The sequence below is a fragment of the Camelina sativa genome, chromosome 5, assembly GCF_030686135.1.
Source record: "Camelina sativa cultivar CO46 ecotype springtype chromosome 5, ASM3068613v1".
Taxonomy (NCBI): domain Eukaryota; kingdom Viridiplantae; phylum Streptophyta; class Magnoliopsida; order Brassicales; family Brassicaceae; genus Camelina; species Camelina sativa.
This window is the reverse complement of record NC_141884.1, coordinates 32,338,682-32,350,826: the sequence shown is the minus strand read 5'-3', so window position 1 is coordinate 32,350,826 and position 12,145 is coordinate 32,338,682. Positions and strand designations below refer to the sequence as shown.

At 35.7% G+C, this 12,145-nt stretch overlaps 3 protein-coding genes across 4 annotated transcripts; 1 reads left to right on the top strand and 2 right to left on the bottom strand.

The window, feature by feature from the left end:
• The first annotated feature begins 1,641 nt into the window (after positions 1–1,641).
• On the top strand, positions 1,642–4,441 carry LOC147944608 (THO complex subunit 4C-like). Of its 2 annotated transcripts, none has more exons than XM_087450992.1 (7): positions 1,642–1,848; positions 2,185–2,435; positions 3,224–3,373; positions 3,465–3,533; positions 3,621–3,811; positions 3,898–3,966; positions 4,053–4,441. In XM_087450992.1, the coding sequence occupies exons 2-7, from the start codon at positions 2,223–2,225 to the stop codon at positions 4,228–4,230; spliced, it is 870 nt and encodes a 289-aa protein (XP_087307118.1). In that variant the 5' UTR covers positions 1,642–1,848; positions 2,185–2,222; the 3' UTR covers positions 4,231–4,441. The 2 variants fall into 2 exon arrangements, with proteins under 2 accessions (XP_087307118.1, XP_087307119.1); XM_087450993.1 differs by having other exon boundaries at positions 1,716–1,848; positions 2,185–3,130.
• A 116-nt stretch (positions 4,442–4,557) lies between these two features.
• Positions 4,558–7,556, bottom strand: LOC147944607 (glucan endo-1,3-beta-glucosidase 2-like). The gene is made up of 4 exons (XM_087450991.1): positions 6,992–7,556; positions 5,258–6,511; positions 5,126–5,153; positions 4,558–4,882 (listed from the first exon to the last, which is right to left on the bottom strand). Exons 1-4 carry the CDS (start codon positions 7,092–7,094, stop codon positions 4,729–4,731), a joined length of 1,539 nt encoding a protein of 512 aa, XP_087307117.1. The 5' UTR covers positions 7,095–7,556; the 3' UTR covers positions 4,558–4,728.
• A 2,905-nt stretch (positions 7,557–10,461) lies between these two features.
• Positions 10,462–11,328, bottom strand: LOC147944606 (uncharacterized). The gene has a single exon (XM_087512657.1). It carries the CDS (start codon positions 11,326–11,328, stop codon positions 10,462–10,464), a length of 867 nt encoding a protein of 288 aa, XP_087368783.1.
• Between the last annotated feature and the right edge of the window lie 817 nt (positions 11,329–12,145).

Below are 12,145 nucleotides of genomic sequence, written 5' to 3'. Positions count from 1 at the left end.
TTGCTTGCTCGATTGCTTGAAGTCCAAAAATCTGGTGATGCGGTGATCGACCAAATGGTCGATTGGCTGGTCGATTGTTTGGCCTTCTTGCCTTCATTTCCATTTCCTTGCAAATTCTTGACTTATTTGGCTCCAAAGCACACTTTCCTTGCATATCTCCATTCCAATACCTGAGATACCAACTTGATGCACAATGCAGCCTAAACAACCTAAATGCTCATAAATATGCACAAAACAATAAAAAATTAAGCTTTAAAAACTCATAAAAACACAAGATATCAATATAGATATGTGAAAAAGGATTTACTATAATTTTGGAAAAAATTAAAAAAATGTAAAACATCTAAAGACTGAAAAGGCTAACTCAATTTCAAACTGTTTGTAACTGCAAATTGATTGTAACATGTCGATTAGAAAATATCAGGACGGTTTAGATATGTTTCCCAAACTCAAGTCCTTATCGTGAAATTTCACATAACAAAACGCGTAAACGCATTAGCTGGCATCTTCCTTTTTTCTTTCTTTCTGGTAATAATTGTCTAATTTCAGAAAAAGAAACAAAACGCCCCCTTGAAATCAAGTAAATTTACATAACTGTCCCGCTGACCTAGACCTATATAAATTTACCTTCACCTCTCGTCTTCTCCCCTTGTAACCCGTAAAAATAAATCTCATAGCTGTTTCCCCCCCCCCCCCCGGAACAAACCGGATTAAAATTAAACAATTCAGAGAAAACTGGAACAAACCGGGTTTTGGTCTCAAAATGGCACACGATCGACCACATGATCGACCATTTGGTCGATTGGTCCTCCTCCGTGATCGACCATTTGGTCGATCGGTAGGTCGATCGGTAGGTCGATCGCTCAAGTCTCCGAAGTCTCGCACCTTGAAGTCTGAAGTCTCGCATGCGTCTCGATCGATCAATTGGTCGATTGCTCGATCGATCATTCTGGTCTCCGAAGTTCCGGTTCGCGTCACGATCGACCATTTGGTCGATCTCATCGGTCGATCGTTTTGTCTTGTGCCATGTCCGAGAAGTCTGAGTGTTTCTGATCGACCAAATGGTCGATTGCTTGCTCGATTGCTTGAAGTCCAAAAATCTGGTGATGCGGTGATCGACCAAATGGTCGATTGGCTGGTCGATTGTTTGGCCTTCTTGCCTTCATTTCCATTTCCTTGCAAATTCTTGACTTATTTGGCTCCAAAGCACACTTTCCTTGCATATCTCCATTCCAATACCTGAGATACCAACTTAATGCACAATGCAGCCTAAACAACCTAAATGCTCATAAATATGCACAAAACAATAAAAAATTAAGCTTTAAAAACTCATAAAAACACAAGATATCAATATAGATATGTGAAAAAGGATTTACTATAATTTTGGAAAAAATTAAAAAAATGTAAAACATCTAAAGACCGAAAAGGCTAACTCAATTTCAAACTGTTTGTAACTGCAAATTGATTGTAACATGTCGATTAGAAAATATCAGGACGGTTTAGATATGTTTCCCAAACTCAAGTCCTTATCGTGAAATTTCACATAACAAAACGCGTAAACGCATTAGCTGGCATCTTCCTTTTTTTTTTCTTTCTGGTAATAATTGTCTAATTTCAGAAAAAGAAACAAAACGCCCCCTTGAAATCAAGTAAATTTACATAACTGTCCCGCTGACCTAGACCTATATAAATTTACCTTCACCTCTCGTCTTCTCCCCTTGTAACCCGTAAAAATAAATCTCATAGCTGTTTCCCCCCCCCCCCCCCCCCTTCCTTCATCAAATTCTCATAACCCAAAAAATCCCCAGAAAGCTTCGATCTCACGATCTGTCTTCTTCTCCTAATCTGGTAACGTTTCGATTCTTGGTTCATCTGATTTTATCTGATTGATTTCAATTTTTTTTTCCGATTACGAATCTAGATCTAGGGCTTTGATCCATGTCAACGAACAACCGTGTTCTAGGTTTTATGAATCTGTTGCTTCGTATGTTTTGATTTCGAGCAGTGAATACGAATCCAATGATCTTACCTTCCTGGATTTTAAGTTTTGTTGTCGTATGTAATCGTATTGATTTGATTTGCTTTTACGGATCTTATAACAATCTCATCGTTTTCAGATCCTTGATTTGTGTATTTGAGACTTCGATTTTGTATCTGTAACTAATTTTTATGTTGTGATTACAGGTTTATAAATAGACCTTCGATTTTAATTCGGAGTGAAGATGTCTTCAGACGCATTGAACATGACGCTTGATGAAATTGTCAAGAGGAGTAAGAGTACAAGGTCTGCAGCTGCAAAGTCTGCAAAGTCTGGAGGAAAAGGGATTTCCCAACGTGGACGTGGACGTGGTGGACCTGTAGGTGGTGGTGGAAGAGGAGCTGGACCTGTTCGGAGAGGTCCTCTTGCTGTTAACGCTCGGCCGTCAATAAACAAGGCAAGCTCGAAATCTTGATTGGAAATCTGTATTTCTGTGCCACGAAATACCGAAGCATGCTATAAACTTTAAGATGGATGGTCTCTAAAATGATGCATAAACCCTTACTTCTGATGATTACAAGAATCTCTTAGCGACTTAGCGTCTTCTAGTTTATTGGGGGACAGTTTCTCTTAGAAAAGCCTTGTTCGTGCAATTAGTGGTTTTTATTGGTTAAATTCTGGGGACTTCTCGACAGGCATATGCATAGATGTGGAGAAGTTTTTGGTTGATATAGTTTTACGGAGGAGCTCCTCCACTAAGCTAAGTTGTCCACATAGGGTTATCTGGTGTGCAACACAGGGGAAAAAGCCTGCAATATGTGTGGTTTTAGGGGGGAAATTCAGAAACTTTCACTTAACAATAAATATGATCTATGATGGCTTATCCCTTTAAGTGGGGAGATTTTGCACTATGCATGAAGTTCACGATGGTTCATCTGGAATTTCTTCGGAGTGTGATGGCTGTCTCAGTTTTTGTTTTCATTGGTCCAAGGACTTGGTTTTTTGGCTTCAGAGACTGACTGATAACACCAGTATGATTCATATGAAGTTAGTCAAAATTTGCATGTTTCCCTACGTTTCATTTCGATGGTTCTTGACTACTACTTCCTGGAGCTCTTTGCTTTCACTGCTTTAGTACTTTCAGCCAAATGGGTGTTTTCTCCTCTTTCAAGCAATTTGTTGATTAATGTGGCTTCAAGATTCTACAGACCCTTTTAGCTGACTTTATCTGTTCTACTGGATTAGCTTGTCCGCAGGAAGAGGAACTTGCCATGGCAGAATCAGAATGATTTGTATGAAGAAAGCCTGAGAGCTGTTGGGGTACCAGTAGTGGAAGTTGGAACCACAGTTTATATTACCAACCTTGATCAGGGAGTGACGAATGAAGATATAAGGGTATAGCTTGACATCTATGTTCCAGTGCTTTTGTTGTTTTTGGTTTCTGAGGAGAGTCCTTAAATTAGTTTGTACTTCCTATGCAATCTAGGAACTATATGCTGAGATTGGAGAGCTGAAAAGATATGCAGTTCACTTTGACAGGAATGGGCGTCCAAATGTAAGTTTTGTTTTATTTTGCTCTGGGTTATTTGTTCTTTACTGCACTGCTGGTGATTTTTGACATATGATTTTCTGTGTCATACAGGGCTCGGCTGAAGTTGTGTATATGAGAAGAAGTGATGCAATGCTAGCTATGAAGAAATACAACAATGTACTCTTGGATGGAAGGCCTATGAGACTGGAGATTCTGGGTGGAAGTACTGAGGCTGCTCCTATTGCTGCTCGGGTTAATGTAACTGGATTGAATGGAAGGATGAAGAGGAGTGTCTTCATTGGGTATGTTGCCATCTATTGGTCTGTTTTATTTACAAGAGAATAGTTTTGCGTTTGTGCTGAAGTGAATATATCACTGGTTCTTGCAGACAAGGAGTTAGAGGTGGGAGAGTAAGAAGAGGAAGAGGTTCAGGTCCTTCTATGAGACGCCCTGCAGCGTAAGTGTTAAAAGGAGCTTGCATTGATTAATGTGGGCGGAACGTGCATCGGTTATCATCTTATTCATATTGTTTATGTGTGGCAGCCAACAAAACCAACAGGGAGGTGGTGGTCGAGGTGGGCTTCGTGGTAGAGGCCGAGGTGCCGGTGGTGGCAGAGGGAATAAAAGCGGCCGAGGTGGAAAGAAGCAGGTGGAGAAGTCGGCTGCAGACCTTGACAAAGATCTCGAAAGCTATCATGCTGAAGCTATGAACATCTCTTAAGCAAAGCAAGACTTCACATTTGTCATGTACTTTTTGTTCTTTTGGCTCCTACTAATACCTCAGATGTGCCAAAAGTCTGGTTTGGTGTGGTTTCGTTTAGGATGCTTTGCTTTTGTTTTTCTCTTATCTTGCTTCACTTTTACAGTCCCCTTTGGGTTATTGAAGTAAAAGAGATTTAGTTTGTAAATGAAAAAAGCTGTTACTTTAGTTATTTGCTTGATTCCAATTGCTAAATTGTGCTTGAGCTGAATTAGGTTCGACGTAATTTATTTTCCTCCGAATTCGTCATTTTGTTTTCTTTTGAACATGTTCCAACAACACTTAGAATTAAGACAATGTCTTAAAACAATGCGGAAAAATTAAGAGAATGTTTTCTTGTGTTTTTGTTGTGTACAAAAATTCGAACACAAACAGCCTCAACTCTAACTCCAATCCCATCCTAAGAAAATTAAAAGAACACTTCTCGAAACCCAAAAAAAAAACAGTCTTATGTCCGAATCACAAGACATTAGCAACGTTCAAAACTATCGCTGCGAAAATGCTCCACATACCCCGACTGTAATACAACTCGTTCTGTATTCCAGAGCTCGTCGTCGAATTTGCCGATGGTGCTGTTATGTTCACTGACGTCCCATTTCTACCGTCACCGCGGCTGCAATCCAATAGAAAAACAACGATTAGAGATTGGTACCGTTCTTTTAAATCCGAAAAAACCAAAAAGCTAATCTGAAGTCCACACGAAAACAAGTTTAAACACTTGGTACTTCCATGAATATGAATGTGCAATTAGGATATAACTGATAAAATTCCAACCAGAACCAAAAATAAACCGTATACTAATCGAGTAACCGAAACCAAGATTAAACAAAAGAGTTAAAGAATTAGGATGTTTTACCTTCCTGCAAACACACATGTACCATGACCTGCATTTGAAACAACAAGGCAAGTAAGATTAGTTTTTTTTTGGCTTAGTAATTGTCTCTGAAAAAATGTAATGTCAAATTAAGTGAAGCTTGTTGTTACTTACTTGGATCAGTGGTAGTGATACTAGCAACTCCATTGAAGTCACAAGCATCAGGATTATTCCCAGTCTGATGATAATAAGTATCAAAAGCGTAGTTAGCATGAGCGATCACGTTATCCGGTTCATAACAAGCCTCTCCTTGCTTAATAGGTGAGCAATCTATCTTTCCAGGGCCACAAGCCCAATCAAGAGCTGCCTGAAGCATCTTTGGATCAGCACCTTCTCTTGCAGTACAGTAAGTCTGGTTCGTTGTATCGTTAGCTAGAACTGACCCCGAGTTAGTCAACCTAAGTATGTAAGCCGGTTCACCATTTGCATTAAACAAACCCCAGTTCTTTTCTGATAAAGATCCTGGTTTCGTATCTTCGTTGTATAGCTCGTAAATGTAAGTACTCACAGCTATCCCGGGGCGCTTAGGTGTTCCGGTTTTGTTCAGAACATGTCTTATGAGGTTGCTGTTGTATGTGTTGGCGTTATCAAGTGTAGCATCAGGCTCATTGGTCTCACCTTTCGAAGGCCAGCCTGACTCGGTTATTAAAACCGGAACGTTTGTGAAGTTCAAGAAAGCCATAGCGAAGTAGGTTGCGTCAACCATTGCATCAAAGGCGTTTGAGTAACGAACAAGTGTGTTGGCATCAACAGCTTCTTTGTTTGGAGGAATCGGTTTGAAGAGCGCGTAGTCTAGAGGAATCACACCGTTCGACTGCATATAGTCATAGTAAGGGTACACATTCATCATCAGGTACGAGTTTGTGGACTGCAAGAAGCTTAGTAACGGGACTATAACCGAATTCAAGGAACGGTTAAAGAAGGCTTGCGAAGGAGGAAAAGGGTCAAGGATCAATGAAGTGGATAAAGGAGTAGAGACTTTGATCAGACGGTCAAGATTTGCAGAGAGCAAAGCAGCGTGAACGTTCTTGATGGCACTGACAAGAATAGGTGCTGCGTTAGAGAGACTGGTGAGAACCTCTGAGCCAACAGAAATGGCGGTTATAGTCGTGGCAGGGTAATGAGCAATGACATTGCGTTTAACCCAATTAGCTGCTGTTGAGTTGGATTGGCCAATGCCAAGAAGCTGGTCATTAGGAACTGAGATGATAACTTTGATCTTAGTGTTTGCTAGAGCAATGAGCATCCCGGGGTCAGCGTCATATAGTCGGATATGTCGAATCTGTTGAGCTTTTAGAAGAGCAACAACTTGTGTTGGATGTGGCATATCAGAAAGATCAGTCCCTATGTTCACTCCAATATAAGCACCTACAAAAGTTGATTTCAACAAAAAACTATTTAGCATCAACATAACAAATTTTTAATCTTATCCATGTCAGAGGATACAATACATCAAATCCATTAGAGAGATACAACAAGATATGGATTCCTAGACCATTACTGAACAAAACTGTTCTGTCTGGTCAACACACAGTAGGCATTGAATTATTTTGTCTTGTAATAATTTTCTGGGGGGGGGGGACATTTAAAACAAAGCCCACCTGCTGCCAAACACATACTGCCCATTTAATATCATAACCTACCACTTTCTCAAACAGCACTCAATGAATCAAACACACAGATAAAACCAAACAATACATACAAAAATTACTTCACATTAAGAGGGCAGCCAGATTTAAAGCTAGAAGAACATAAAACACATGCAAAGATTAAAACTTTCAAATTTGGGACTAAAAGATTGAATCTGAAACTTCAAGGACCAAGATTGAAATAGATACAAGAACTCACCTTCATCAGCTGGAGTAGGAGAAGGAGAAGGGGAAGGAGCAGCTGAAGCAAGAACTAAAAGAGAAAGAGACAGAAGTAGAAGAAGATGGAGAAGAGAAGCCATGGGGAAAGAGAAAGAGAGAGAGAGAGACTTTTTTTTCAGAATCTAAGATAACCCAAAGAGACAAGAAACAGAGGAAGGGGCAAAAAGAATGGGTTTTGAGTCTAAAAATGTTAACTTTGTGAACCCACAAAGAAAGGAATGAGGAAAATTGCGTGGGACGATGTATAGAGAGAAAAATAGGGTTAAAGCTTTATGAGGAGAAAAAGGACATGAAGAGAGAAAAAAGTTAGAAAATTTTGTTGATTATATCGAAAGAGAGAAGACAGACAGAGGTAACGGTGGAACCAACGGCTCAGATTTTATCTTGAGATTTCAAATGGTCAAAAATGAAATCTAACGGGTCTTGTAGATTGAATGAGACTTACACAGTCAGAGGGTGATACTGTGGGAAAGAAAAAGCCTAGAACTTTGGGTCATAATTAGTTTTTTTTTTAATTTTTGTTAATTACTGTTAATATTCTTAGTGTTTAGTTTTTGAGTACGTATATATAATAGTGTGAAACATAGTACACGAGAAACTATGATATACTCCTTCCGTTTCAAAATATAAGATGTTTTGAGTTACACACAGATTAAAAAATGACTAATTTAAAATAGTTTGATCAATCACAAACAAGACTATATAATATAAAGTATTAAACTAATCTAAAAGTTATATAAAAACTTGAAAACATTCTATATTATGAAACAAAAAAACTTCTCTAAACATCAGTGGTGTAGCTAGGAATTTAGTTTATCAGGGTCAAAAAAAATTTAAGGGTCAATTATGCTATTAAATATTTTATAGGGGTCAATTGTGCTATTTCATAAGGGTCAATTTGATTTTTTCCTTAAAAGTCAGCAAAATTAAAAAATTCATCAGGGTCATTTAACCCATATGATCCTATACTAGCTTCGCCACTGCTAAACATCATATATTATGAAACGGAGGGAGTAGTATACAATTAACCAAAAAAAAGTTAAAAAATTGGGTTTAAAATTTTTAATAGTAGATGTAAGTTTTAAAGAGCACAACTTTTGGTGTAAGAACAAGTTGTGGCATTGGACAGCAAAATAAGATTGGTAACAACGAAATAGCCGTTGCCACTCTTTTGTTTGCTTCCCTCTCTTTCTCTCACTCCTCATTAGATTCTGGTACCTTTTTGTTCTTGCTTTTATGATTTGTTCTGAAGTTATCTATTAATGAATTGATTCGTTTTCTTTTCCTCTAGTTGTACTTGTACCCTATGGTATAGAGCTTTATAAACAAAACTATGTATGTGTTTGGGATGAAGCTAACTTGATTGTGTATGTAATTTTGTTAAATCTTTTGACGTTTATATGGTCTTATTGAATTAATTTAGCACCTAGTCTCTACCAAAATTAGATACTAAATATGGAGATGTTCGATATTTTTCACTTGCTTTTATATTATAGAAGAGTATTTTCCCTTCTTCCCTTTCGGATAATTTTCATTAAAAATAATAATATTGTTTGTTACAGTGTTAGGAATGTAAAACGATATTTTATTTTAGTTTTTCCTCTTTACTAAAAAATTATTGTTCACTAAATTATCATGTTGTTAATATTTTCTAGTGTTGCATTTTACACTTGCAAATAACAAAATAACATGTTCCTTTGACTTCAAATTTCTTATAATTACCTGTTGGTAACTTTTAATAAGAAACACACATCTGATACTTGGTAGATTGATTTTATTTAGTAAATTAAAATGCATATAAGGTAAACTATCTTCACTGTCTTCTTTTGTTCAATAATAAATTTTAGATTGTCAATCAAATTAGTTCTTACATTAAAACTATAGATCTTCATATATATATATATATATATACTAAAACTTAAAAGACTAAACATATTGAAAATTACCACAAAAATAAGTTTATATCTTTCCAGTACATCATCATAGAATACAATACCTAAGTATTCATTTTAATTCCGTACAAATTCTTTGATATTTTTGTTCAATTGGCAAATAGTAATCTTTTTCTTTACAAACAACTTCAATAACTTAAGTTTTGCTCAGCTTTCGCTCAATCTACACAACCTCATCAATCAAGGTAGTCGAGAACGAAGCTCTCATTGATTTTGCATTAAAAAAGAAGGATGTAAAAATCAAGAAATGTGGACTTAGTTTGGGAGCCGCAAAACACTATTTTTGATTTGAACCTGAAATATTTAATGTTTGACACACTTAATATTTTTACTGATTATATGCAAGTTTATCAGTTTTAGAGGTCAACACTTCCCATTGATATGAGAAAGACGCGAAAATTTTATCCGCATATACGTAAGACAGATGGATGCTATGTTGCAAAGGTTATTTGTTAATTATGGCATACGACTACATAAAAACATATTCTATATTATAAAACATATTATATAAATAATTCTCTCTACTTTTTCCAATTTAATCACAAAACATCCCACACACATAGAACTATTTTGTTATATTCCTACCATTTATTTATATTATTTTTGTTTATGACCCCTTTTCATGCGTTACAACTTACATGGAAGCATCACTAAAGATCTTATTCACGCTTCCAAAGTGAAAACGGTTGAAATTGTGATAGAATCGCGATTTCTAAAAAACAGTATTTGAAAGCGTAAAAAAAAATAAATGGAAGCGTCAAATGACCAATACATTTGTAATTGACTTTAATTAGTGTATGTAGATAGATTAATTCTGAGTAGAGTTCATACTTATATGTTAATGGCGACTGAATCAGAAGCATTGTTTTAGTCAAGAATGAGGGACTCGAAGAAGAAACAAAGAAAAATCAACTAAGATTTTCAAATTATACATGTAGCTTTAACTTCAGAATTTGTATTTTAAAATTTGTATATATAAAGGAATGTAATAGAGAACTTGCACTACTTCATTACCCATGAGTAAACATGGTAATATGTTTTTTTTTATTTTTTTTTGAACAAACGGTAATATGTACAAACTAGACTAATTTCATAAATAAATTAAGAAACTAACCTTGAGTGAACATGACTCATCAGATGAAATTTCCTTAAGACATTTTTTTCTTCTCTTTTTGATTTCTCTCTCCTCATCTATCTCCATTGCATCCACAACCATCCTCCCACAAATTCTGTTTCCTCAATCTCTCTCTCTCTCCATAAATCTAGGTTGTCAAGTGTTCTCCTATGTTCCCTCTTTTAACTTTGGTTTTTATACATAAAAATCACACCTATTTAAATATATGATCTTTCATTAAAACAACAACTTTCATTAAGAGTATATGATTATACATAATAGTAGTTCATACTATCTAAAATGATCAATATCATATAATACAATGTGAAAGAACCATTTCTTTTTCTTTGGGACTAAAATGTCCATTTAACCTTTAGTCGACTATTTGAAATTCAATGAATCTTTAGCCTTGCTACCTCTTCCTTTCTTATAACCTTTTAAGTCTTCAAATTTCTCATTTTTTCTATTCTTAGAGCTCTTGAGTAATAGGATCTCATCATTGTACCCTTCTATGGATCCTTCTGATAGTCCAACGCTTACCTGGTCATGATCGATATCCTCCCTTTTATATGGTTTTTCTGAATTTTCAGATCGATCGAAACAATGATGATTGGAGCCTTCCACGTACTCAATCCATTCAAGGTAATCTCTCTTTGAAGCAAAATCAGAAGGACTTTTAGTTGATTTTTCTGATTGATCTACATGATTTCTTGGTTTAACAATATTGTCTTCATGTTGATGTTTCTGGCCATTTTTGCTAGAACCTTCGAGTTGGTCCACACGATTACGAGCACCTTTCCTAGTGGATCCTTCAGTATGGTCTGTATGATCACGACCCCTAATCAAATCTTCAAGATGATCCATATGACCATTTTTAACTGAGCCTACAAGTGAATCCATATCAACACGATATATGTTTCTAATCGAGCCGTCATCAAGTTGTTCCTTGCGTTCACGACCATCATTCCTAACCGAACATTCAGATATTTGGGATCGATCGTGACCATCCACATGAATATCCTTTTCATATTCCTTCTCATTTAACATTAGCTTACGATGCATGCACTCCATAATATTTGTAACCTTAGGTGTCTCCTTTGTTTCATTACTTTCCGCACTTTCCGGCGAATGAATTTCGCAGAAAAGCTTTCCACCATCTTCCTCTGACTTCATGGATCCGTCTTGTCGGAGCCGGTGCTTATTGAGCTTCATATATTTCATTGAAAGTTTTTTGGTTATTTTCTTCATTTTCAACTTTTCTTTTAATCTTAATAATTGAAAAAAAAAATTGTCCCCAACACCTTATAGGGTAATAAAAAAAATTATAAAAGTGAAAAAGTTGTTTGTAAAGATAATGAATACCCAAAAAAAGTAATTCATGTTGTGTATTTGCTATAATTTAATAATAATTGTTAATAATAAAACACGGTTTTAACTTTTAAACAGCACACAATTGACAACTATCATGTCAAGATTTAACAAGAATTTACGACGACAACAAAACTATGTCTTACGTACGTGCCAATTTTACCAGAATTTTAAGATTTTTTTGGCAACTACCAAAATTAGAAATGATGATAAAATAATGCAACAAGTAATACATATTTTTTTAAAAATCTAGTAGTCTCCCCTATTTTAAGAATGTAAACCTATCTGGCTATACATGCATAATGTATAAATCCTTCCACCACATGTATAAAGTTTTCTCTGTAGCATAAGTAATTCTAGCACTGAATGTATTAATCTGGTTACAAAATAATAATTTGTTAAGCCCTTTAACAAAAAAAATAATAATAATAATTTGTTACAACATATATGATTCATATGAACCAAACTGCATCATGTATAAAGTTATAGTTTTTTTACTACAAAATAAGTTCATATATTGTATGTATAAATTATTCTACTATACATGTATAATGCGCGACTACAGATATTTTACATAAAAACTCAACCTTTTTTTTTTTTTTTTTTTGATCAAACAAAGCTTTCTTTTATTCATCAGACCAAGTAAATAGGATTACAAAGTTTGAGAGTATTCAAAGCTAAAGCTGAAATGAAAACA